We start from the raw sequence: 11,179 nt of genomic DNA on the forward strand, positions 1-11,179 counted from the left end.
ACTTTAATGATCAGTTGTTGCCAGCCCTAAACATAACCAGGGGGGAACATGCTTTTAAGACCTAACCATGGTTTGTATACTAATCTCAACCTGTTGAAATACAAACCTAACACACAACCTGGAATCACATGAATGCAATAAAATTGTGGTTTATTGTGAAAAATACTTACCTGGTCATCATGACATGTACTTTCAGTCCTCAACTCATGTCATCATATCATTTACCTGCATGTACAGTGTTCATTCTGTAAAAACAATTGATACTAATGTACAAATTAATATGAATGCAAATGTTGTTCTCTGTTATTACACAGAAGTCTTTATTGTATTTGGCAGACAACTCGTTATTATTAGTTGGAAACCCACATGTTTGTATGTAACAATGTACACTGTAACCACAATAAGCAGTTTGGAGTCGAGTGTAAGTTTTAGGGGGGTCACATGACTAGAGGGACACGCCTGCTCAGGTCTGTTTGACATTTGACCTCTAAGCACTGTTATGCCCCACCCTGTCTTATTACTCAGAGCACGCTGCAGTACGAACGTACTTAGCATAACCCAGTCCATTGTAATTCACTCTTGATTACAATGCTTATTTTCAGCCTGATGAAGGTTAAATATTAACCGAAACGTCGCTTTATTATATATTTTTATTTGTTTATTTGTGTTTAACTTCAACCAACGAGAATAAAAGGTAAAACGCAAGGCTTCTGCAACTTTTTCCTCGTGAAGTTTCCCGTCGGAGGCCATCATGGCTAGCAGAGACACACACAGACGTGAACGAAACACGGACCAATATGGAGATGAACGCAGCAGAGGCCGCAGAACACGCTACCACAGCCCAGAACACCACGGCAGACCTGCCTCCCCACGAAGAGGTAGGGTCCACTCGGACAACCGTAGGCTCAATGAGTATTCCGATGGAAACATTACCGGATACGAGCATAGTGGACAGGGCAGCTGGAGCGGAGCGCGACGCACAGATTCAACCCATAGACACCGCGCTCCGTCACCACGTTACCGCCGGTCGTACGCCTCGGTCACGAGAACTGGGCGCAGACCTGATGAAGGCGGCCCTGTTAGACGGCATGGTTCTCCTCGACGGGCACACGGAAGTGGGTCTCGGTCCAGACGCGACGGACGCGCGGAGCGCACCTGGACACAGCGCGCCACGGACAGAGATGGTCCACCCCCATGGCATATGGAGCCATCCCGACACCGTGACCACTCCAACCACCACCGGACCAGCCCGGTAAGAAGAACAGAGAGAGACTATTACAACCGGAGAGACCATGTTCCCGGCTCGCGCCGCTGGCCGCTGGAGCGAGCTCGCGGAGCGCGCGCTCCTATCGTGAGGAGCGCATTCCAACGCGATACAGGACAAAGACGTGACCCGCCCCGGAGGACCAGGGAGGAAGAGCAGGGTCGTAGAAGTGCTCGAGACCACAGCACCCGTCGACCACGGACCGGGGAGGGCCACAACAACACGCACAGAGCAGGACCACACGACGGCGGACGCAGAACGACGCAGCAACGCTCCCGCAGCCACGAACAACGGGATGACAGCGGACCCAGGTCGGATGACCCGGACTTTGCTTTGAAGTGCCGCATACTGTTCAAGGTGATAAAGACTTTACATCATTTCCTAAATGTCACAAATGAAAAACCACCTTTGACCATAGAACAAATGACAAAACATCTGACCACAGCCATCAAACCGGCAATCCCAAATCCCAACGTTTTAAAGACAATTGAAGGCAACGCCAAGAATTGGGCCAAAAATACTTTAAAAACACTCAAAGAGGATCAGTATGTGTATTATTCATAATCAGACATTCAATCAATTGCAGCAGTGAAAAGAAATAGTGTGTGATTCTCTCTATTCTTATCATGAGTCCACCTTCATCATGTTCTACAGTAATGATGTGCTGTGTACTAATAACACAGTCATATCATTATGAGTGCTTTAACCTCATGTATGCAACCAGCCATCAAGAGGACATGAGAGCAAGTACACACTAAGCACACACACAATTCAGAATGCTGAGTCAGCACAATATGTGCCATAATGTAATGAACACATCCATAAGTTTATTCAGCGCCAAATGAACTTTACGAACAGCACGGCATGCAGCGGCTTTCCCCATGTTCTCCGCATCGCAGACACTGTACTAAAATGTAGCACTCGCAGAACAGCACAAGGCTGCATCCAGTCTGAGACAGTCAGTGCTCGGCTGGGCGTGTGGTGTTCAATGTCTGCTCCAGAAGCTCTGTAAATAAATGATTCCTTGTGGGCAGAATGGATAGCGCTCGTATAGGAAGTCATCATGATGTGATGACGGATCTTGGCGATGTGGAAGAAGTCTCTCCCTATAAAACGCTCATCTAACTAATATCCTCCTTCATCAGTGGATCTCTGAGGAAGGGAGCTGCACATTAATGCAACAGAGGCTTCTTAGTTTGCTCCGCTGGTTTTAAGGATCACCGTGTGTCTCACTTTACATGCATTTCCGGAACTCCCGTATAACCCCCAGTATATGCGCAAGTCCGTATGTGACGGGAGCTGCCATGTTTTCCGGGGGAGTGACCAGCTTATCCAGCTACCTTCACTGAGCCTGCGCTGGAGCAGGTTCAAGCTTTTGGATGCGTTGCCATGGTGATTTTGCCGAACTTGCTTCGTGGAACCGAAAAGCCTGATCTACATCATCTTATCCTGAAAAGTATCCGGCTAACTAAGTTAGACACGTACGTGGAACGGGGCCCAGACGTCATTAATGAATGCTGACAGGTCTCCACCTCACAGAAACACTTGTTGTATTTGAGCATTCATAACTTTTTACATCCTACCAATGGTCTGCCCTCCAAACTAAGCCAATCGTGCCAGAGTCCTGGAGGCCTCCATTCTCTGCTGCTCCAGGCGCTGCTGGGCCTCCCAGTTCGCTCTCTCGTCCTCGAACACGCGTCTCTTCTCCTCCAGCTCTCTGTGCTGCGCCTCCAGGTTCTTCTTCATCTGCTCGTGACGCCGCTGAAGCTCTGCTTCAGAGTCTTTGAGCTTCTGCACTTTTTCCTTGACTTTCATCTCGAACACCTGCTCCATCTCCATCTCCATCTTCTTCATCTTAATCACATGCTCTCGCCTTTCCTCCTCCATCTGGGCCAGAGGACTCTTGGTGGACAGTTGACCTTTAACCCTGTTGTTGTCCACTCCGTTGTAGGTGACCGCAGCCAGCTTCCTGCTGCGGTAGTTTTCGTAGTGGACGTTGTTCGTCACGTCCTTCAGGTCCTGCATGTGTGTTCTGATGAGCATATCTCTCAGGATGGTGAAGTCACAGTGGTCACTGTTTTCAACTTCTGCAACCCCCCAGGGGTATTGTCTCCCTCTGACTCTTTTGCTGTTCACCTCGATGATGGTGTTGCTTCCTACTACAGCCAGCGGCAACTTGTCCTTTATCTTCTTCACCAGCCGGTTCTCTTCTTCGTCATCGGTCTCTGGGAACTCGTAGATCTTGATTTTATGCTCTTGGATTTCTCGCATGACCTGTTTCTTGAACTGTTGGCATTCCTCTGGGGTGAGGGTGTCTGCTTTGGCGATCAGCGGGATGACATTAACGTTTCGGAGAAATCACTCCTTCTTCAGGCACATGGCTTAATTGACGGTCACGCGAATTTCGTGACCGTTTCATTGTAACTTGTAAAACTGTGTCTAATTGCCGTCTCCCCCAGTGAGGTTGAGTTTAGGGCAACAGTACAGGGACTGGATAAAAAAATGGAGGCTGGGTCGGAGGGCGATAGCCACCTCACTGACAACATTCCACGCAGCGAGTACGGTAAAGGCACGGGCTAAGTTAGGTGAGGGTTTTTGCCTCCCGAACGTCATGACAACGTCCGAGAGAAGTGCACTGTCCATAAACCGACTCTGAGTTGCCAGCAAGGCAACCACCACCCCCCGGTGTCCTGGCCTTAACCAAATTTGTCCGTCCATTCTCCCACCGACGTAACCCCCGATGTTCCACAAGCACACCTGCGTACACACACGCTTAAAAATTTAGACTGTTTTGTCTTAAATAAAAATTAATAGCAGACTGTATGGTCTGACCCCTGCTCTCCGAGCAGACTGCATGGTCTGAGCCCTGCGCTCAGAGCAGACCGAGCTTGTCCTGCACTCCACGCAGACTAAATGGTCTTGGCCCTGCCCTCCAAACTAAGCCAATCGTGCCAGAGTCCTGGAGGCCTCCATTCTCTGCTGCTCCAGGCGCTGCTGGGCCTCCCAGTTCGCTCTCTCGTCCTCGAACACGCGTCTCTTCTCCTCCAGCTCTCTGTGCTGCGCCTCCAGGTTCTTCTTCATCTGCTCGTGACGCCGCTGAAGCTCTGCTTCAGAGTCTTTGAGCTTCTGCACTTTTTCCTTGACTTTCATCTCGAACACCTGCTCCATCTCCATCTCCATCTTCTTCATCTTAGTCACATGCTCTCGCCTTTCCTCCTCCATCTGGGCCAGAGGACTCTTGGTGGACAGTTGACCTTTAACCCTGTTGTTGTCCACTCCGTTGTAGGTGACCGCAGCCAGCTTCCTGCTGCGGTAGTTTTCGTAGTGGACGTTGTTCGTCACGTCCTTCAGGTCCTGCATGTGTGTTCTGATGAGCATATCTCTCAGGATGGTGAAGTCACAGTGGTCACTGTTTTCAACTTCTGCAACCCCCCAGGGGTATTGTCTCCCTCTGACTCTTTTGCTGTTCACCTCGATGATGGTGTTGCTTCCTACTACAGCCAGCGGCAACTTGTCCTTTATCTTCTTCACCAGCCGGTTCTCTTCTTCGTCATCGGTCTCTGGGAACTCGTAGATCTTGATTTTATGCTCTTGGATTTCTCGCATGACCTGTTTCTTGAACTGTTGGCATTCCTCTGGGGTGAGGGTGTCTGCTTTGGCGATCAGCGGGATGACATTAACGTTTCGGAGAAATCACTCCTTCTTCAGGCACATGGCTTAATTGACGGTCACGCGAATTTCGTGACCGTTTCATTGTAACTTGTAAAACTGTGTCTAATTGCCGTCTCCCCCAGTGAGGTTGAGTTTAGGGCAACAGTACAGGGACTGGATAAAAAAATGGAGGCTGGGTCGGAGGGCGATAGCCACCTCACTGACAACATTCCACGCAGCGAGTACGGTAAAGGCACGGGCTAAGTTAGGTGAGGGTTTTTGCCTCCCGAACGTCATGACAACGTCCGAGAGAAGTGCACTGTCCATAAACCGACTCTGAGTTGCCAGCAAGGCAACCACCACCCCCCGGTGTCCTGGCCTTAACCAAATTTGTCCGTCCATTCTCCCACCGACGTAACCCCCGATGTTCCACAAGCACACCTGCGTACACACACGCTTAAAAATTTAGACTGTTTTGTCTTAAATAAAAATTAATAGCAGACTGTATGGTCTGACCCCTGCTCTCCGAGCAGACTGCATGGTCTGAGCCCTGCGCTCAGAGCAGACCGAGCTTGTCCTGCACTCCACGCAGACTAAATGGTCTTGGCCCTGCCCTCCAAACTAAGCCAATCGTGCCAGAGTCCTGGAGGCCTCCATTCTCTGCTGCTCCAGGCGCTGCTGGGCCTCCCAGTTCGCTCTCTCGTCCTCGAACACGCGTCTCTTCTCCTCCAGCTCTCTGTGCTGCGCCTCCAGGTTCTTCTTCATCTGCTCGTGACGCCGCTGAAGCTCTGCTTCAGAGTCTTTGAGCTTCTGCACTTTTTCCTTGACTTTCATCTCGAACACCTGCTCCATCTCCATCTCCATCTTCTTCATCTTAGTCACATGCTCTCGCCTTTCCTCCTCCATCTGGGCCAGAGGACTCTTGGTGGACAGTTGACCTTTAACCCTGTTGTTGTCCACTCCGTTGTAGGTGACCGCAGCCAGCTTCCTGCTGCGGTAGTTTTCGTAGTGGACGTTGTTCGTCACGTCCTTCAGGTCCTGCATGTGTGTTCTGATGAGCATATCTCTCAGGATGGTGAAGTCACAGTGGTCACTGTTTTCAACTTCTGCAACCCCCCAGGGGTATTGTCTCCCTCTGACTCTTTTGCTGTTCACCTCGATGATGGTGTTGCTTCCTACTACAGCCAGCGGCAACTTGTCCTTTATCTTCTTCACCAGCCGGTTCTCTTCTTCGTCATCGGCCTCTGGGAACTCGTAGATCTTGATTCTATTTCATCCTTACTGACCGCCAGAGGCAGTGCTTAACACTGAATGTATTCCGTCGCGCGCATGCGCAGGTCGAATATTTATATCAACAAAGTCACGTGTGACCTCGGATGACCACCGTCATCTATAAGTTCCGGTGTCATCCTGAGCTCAGTCCTTTTTTTCTTCTCGCGTCACAGGTTAGCTACCATGGTAGCTTAAACAAGGATGTGTCTACGATCAAGACATATTAGAGCTCGTCGCTGTAGCCTTGTGACTACCGGTCGGAGTTGCGGTTCTCTCGCCCTCCAAAGGCTGCGACGAGCTGTCCCTCTTCGGAGGGAACGGTGTGTTCGCCGTGCGGACATCAAGCCCCGGACTGGTGGACGCTCCTATCATCGGTCGTCACCAGTCTGATAAGGGCAGCTAAGTCGTGATGACAGCAATCGGTAAGATCGATTAACATTGTTTTCTATAACAGTTGTTTGTTCCACGGTTGGCAGAGCGCTTCCGCTCTAGTAATCGAGTGGCGCGCTAACGAGAGCGTAGAATTACGCTGTCGGCCCGCCCTTCACAGTGTTACGGCTATCACAGTTAGCAGAGTGTTCCTGCTCAGGCAAACGTTGTGAGACACTAGTCCGCATTGGCGTTGTGTACATGGAGATTTAATCTTTACATCTGACGTAATTCGCAGTTAGCAGTGTCTTCACTCAGGCTAACTTGGATGCTAGCTGGGACTGCGTCCATCAACTTTGTAAACCTTACGGCTGTCACAGTTAACAGAGCGTCCTCGCTCAGGTTAACTCAGTGGAAAACTAGCTAAACAAAGCTGATACTGGGGCTGTAGCCATCAACTTTGTATCCTTACAGCTGTCACAGTTAACAGAGCGTCCTCGCTCAGGTTAACTCAGTGGGAAACTAGCTAAACAAAAGCTGATACTGGGACTGCGTCCATCAACTTTGTATCCTTACGGCTGTCACAGTTAACAGAGCTGTCACAGTTAACAGAGCGTCCTCGCTCAGGTTAACTCAGTGGGAAACTAGCTAAACAGAGCTGATACTGGGGCTGTAGCCATCAACTTTGTATCCTTACAGCTGTCACAGTTAACAGAGCGTCCCCGCTCAGGTTACCTCAGTGGAAAACTAGCTAAACAAAGCTGATACTGGGGCTGTAGCCATCAACTTTGTATCCTTACAGCTGTCACAGTTAACAGAGCGTCCTCGCTCAGGTTAACTCAGTGGGAAACTAGCTAAACAAAAGCTGATGCTGGGACTGCGTCCATCAACTTTGTATTGGCCATCAACTTTGTAGCATTACAACGATCACAGTTAGCGGAATGTGCTCGCTCAGGCTAACTCGGTGAATGCTAGTTAGACTAAATCAACGTCGAGGTTGTGCCCATTGATGGTTTTTACGCATTACGGCTGTCGAGTTCGCTCCGGCTAACTAGACTAAGCTAATACTCGGTGGGTCCATTGATTGTTGTAAACATTATGGACATATCGGTAGCGGATATCAGTTAGCAGAGTGCCCTCGCTCAGGCTAACTGGTAGCACACCAAGAGTTACAGCACCTGTCCAAGTGGAGAGTGTCCTCGCACTGTAAGGACTGTGGTTTTTTTTGTCCGTTTTCACAGTAGCAGAGTGCTCTCGCTCAAGCTAACTGGTGGGGCACCAATATCTGCAGCAACTATCCGAGTGAAGAGTGTCCTCGCTCCCCTCTCACTATGAGGACTGTTTTCCTGACCTGTTCCACAGTGGCAGAGTGCTCTCGCTCAAGCTAACTGGTGGGACACCAATATCTGCAGCAGCTGTCTTAGTGAAGAGTGTCCTCGCTCCCCTCTCACTGTAAGGACTGTGTTCTTTTTGTCAGTTTTTCACAGTAGCAGAGTGCTCTCGCTCAAGCTAACTGGTGGGACACCAATATCTGCAGCAACTAGCTTAGTGAAGAGTGTCCTCGCTGCCCTCTCACTATAAGGACTTGCCTGGCCTGTTTCCACAGTGGCAGAGTGCTCTCGCTCAAGCTAACTGGTGGGACACCAATATCTGCAGCAATTAGTTTAGTGAAGAGTGTCCTCGCCCCTCTCACTATAAGGACTTTGCCTGACCTGTTTCCACAGTGGCAGAGTGCTCTCGCTCAAGCTAACTGGTGGGACACCAATATCGGCAGCAACTATCTTAGTGAAGAGTGGCCTCGCTCCCCTCTCACTGTACGGACTGTGTTCTGTTTTGTCCGTTTTTTACGGTAACAGAGTGCTCTCGCTCAAGCTAACTGGGGGGACACTAATATCTGCAGCAACTATCTTAGTGAAGAGAGTGGGCTTAGAGAGTGCCCTCGCCCCTCTCACTATAAGGACTTTGCCTGACCTGTTTCCACAGTTGCAGAGTGCTCTCGCTCAGGCTAACTGGTGGGTCACCAATATCCGCAGCGGCTGGCTAAGGGAGGAGTGTCCGAAGGATCACTCGCCACTGACTGCCCCCTGCCTGTTCTCTTAACATTCAGCAGAGCGCTCCCGCTCGGACTGATTTGGAATTCCGCATAAACTAGTGGGACAAGGGTTCCACCAGAATCGCGGCCATGTTAAACTCTCCCGGCTGTAGGACCTGTATAGCTCCTCTTCAGCCGGAGGACGGCCCTGACCTCTTGCCCTGGCAGGGAGAACCCAGGCAGGACCTGCGGCATCACGCCTTGAGCAGTAAGGTCTGCTAGGCTGGCCGAAGTGGAACACCTGATGCGGGAGGGCTACCTCCCCCTGTCAGGGAAGCTGAATCCAGACCAACCTACCCTGGTCATTTGTATGGCGCTTGCACGCCGGGCATACACAGCAGCTGGAACATCCACCTGTGAGTGCCTTCTTCAGGCACCTTCCCGCCCTCACCACCTTTTCTTCCTCCCTCCGAGGAATATCTGAGGGAGTTGCGTGCATGGTGGAGACACCAGGGCTCTCTCCCACCTTACATCAGACCATGCAGGAGGTGGCAAATCTGGCCTTGCACGTATGCCAGCCAGTTAGACGACTATGGCGTCCATCAGTTTCCCCTGAGGAGACTCTGAGGCCCGATGCCAGGTGCCCTCGACCCAATGTCGGGTCAAAGATGACCTGCTATCCAGGGCTTAGGACACAGCAGCACTGTGCACCGTATCGACAACTCCCTCTCCCACCTCATGCTTTCCCTCGCAGATTCTCTGCAGCGGGCTACTTCGACGCTTCTGCTCAGTGATGCTTCATTGCAGGCGTTTGCGCTCATATCGAGGGAACGTGGATGTATGATGTCCACCCTGGTTCAGACTCGCCGCCAGGTTTGGCTGGCGCAGTCACCCCTATCTGAGACATGTAGGAGGACCCTCCATACTGTCCCAGTGGAGCCTGGTGAGCTGTTCGAGTCAGCTGCTGTACAGGCGCTTCAGCGGACTGTTAGAGCTAGCCAGACCTGGCAGCAGTTCTCTGGTCTTTGCAGGGACATGCCTGCACCCCCAGACCTAGGGGTCCCATTTTTGGCCCACAAGGCCGTTTCTCAGCCTCCAGCTTACCCTAGTAGCGCAACAGGCCTCGGCGTCCTGCTGAGAGGCCGGACCGCTACCTATACAACCCTACTTACGTCCCCGTCCCCCCCGGCAGGGGTGCCAGGAGATGTCTCCAGGCCGGCTGTCAGGGTTCTTTCTCCCATCAGCGGATTTCCAAGGGAGAGTGCTTCACGTCTATCGACGCCTGTTCCCATGGTGCGTCACCACAACTTTCAGTCCTGGGTGCTTCCATTCGGACTCTCCCATCTCCCCATGGGTGTCCACAGTGTGTTACTGCTGTCCTTTCCCCCTGCAATCGCAGGGCGTGAACATACTGCCGTACTTAGACGACTGGCTGACCTAGGTGCCGTCCCGGCTTCAGGCGCCACAGGACACTGCTCGCCTTCTCTCACGTGGCCCGGTAGGCCTCAAGGTGAACATGGAGAGGAGCTACCTGAGCCCTTCTCAGAGCATAACCTTCATTAGGGTGGCCCTATGAGGGCCTGTCTGTCGCCCCAGTGCGGATGGCTGAACAGCCTTCACTTGGATGCCAAGTGGCACAGGGCAATACAGGGCAATAATATTATCGAAACAGTGTCTATTCATCTATTCACTATCCCCATGGAGGGAGTGCATATCTGGCGAACAGTGTCCCAGGAACCGAGCCCCAGGGGCTCGGTTCCATTCCACCAGGAGATTGTCACAACAGGTACCTGCCTCTCAAGGCGGGTGCAGGGTGACAGAACGGGACAGCCTGGGGGCAGTTGTCTGCTGAAAGACCGCAGGTCCAGGTTCTAGAGCTAGCGCTCGAGCACTTCCTTCCATGTTGAAGGGAAAGCATGTGCTTGTCCGGTGGACAGCACCTCTGCTGTGATTTCCCATGAACTATCGATGGGGCACCAGATCTGCAGAAGTTGCTACGGGGATCACCGTGGCCTTCTGACTTGGGAGGCCCCTCGCCTGACCAGCCTGTGGGCAATGTACCCACCAGGGGAATGGAACAAGGTTGTGGTTTTCCTGTTCTGTTACAAGCCTCCACCAGGAGAGTGGCGGCTGCATCCAGACGTGTCGACCCACTGCCCCCACTGGGTCTCCCTGACGGAGAGGACCAGCCCTCTGGGTCAAGATGCCCTGGCTCACACGTGGCCAGAGGATCTTCTTTATGCCTTTCCACCAGTCCCTCTGCTTTTGCTATAAGCTTGTCAGAGTTCTTCCCCGACAGGAGGGATCTCCTGTCGCAACTAGAGGGTCGGATTTGGCATTCCAATCCCTGCCGCCTTCAATTAGGGGTCACGGGGGGGCCCGACCGGATGCTGAGTGGCTGCATAGAACCAGTCTGACGGACTATTCTGAATGCCAGTGCGCGGTCTACCTGCCTGCAGTACAAGAAACAGGTGGAAGCTGTTCTCCGACTAGTGTGCGGCTCGGAACAAGGTCCCAGTACAGCGCCCCGTGCCTGCTGTACTGAGTTTCTACAGTCTCTCCTGGATAAGGGCCGGTCTCCCCTGCATGGG

The 11,179-nt window shown here is 51.8% G+C and overlaps 1 protein-coding gene across 1 annotated transcript; it reads right to left on the reverse strand.

Annotated features, from left to right (window-relative positions):
- Positions 1 to 4,201: 4,201 nt before the first annotated feature.
- LOC306783930 (septin-7-like) lies at positions 4,202 to 4,942 on the reverse strand (the record flags this gene model as incomplete). Its single annotated transcript, XM_079297322.1, has 1 exon — positions 4,202 to 4,942. A coding segment is annotated over one exon (741 nt), but the record flags the coding sequence as incomplete, so codon positions are not given.
- Between the last annotated feature and the right edge of the window lie 6,237 nt (positions 4,943 to 11,179).

The sequence above is a fragment of the Melanostigma gelatinosum genome (assembly GCF_949748355.1).
Source record: "Melanostigma gelatinosum genome assembly, contig: SUPER_10_unloc_1, whole genome shotgun sequence".
In the NCBI taxonomy this organism is placed as follows: domain Eukaryota; kingdom Metazoa; phylum Chordata; class Actinopteri; order Perciformes; family Zoarcidae; genus Melanostigma; species Melanostigma gelatinosum.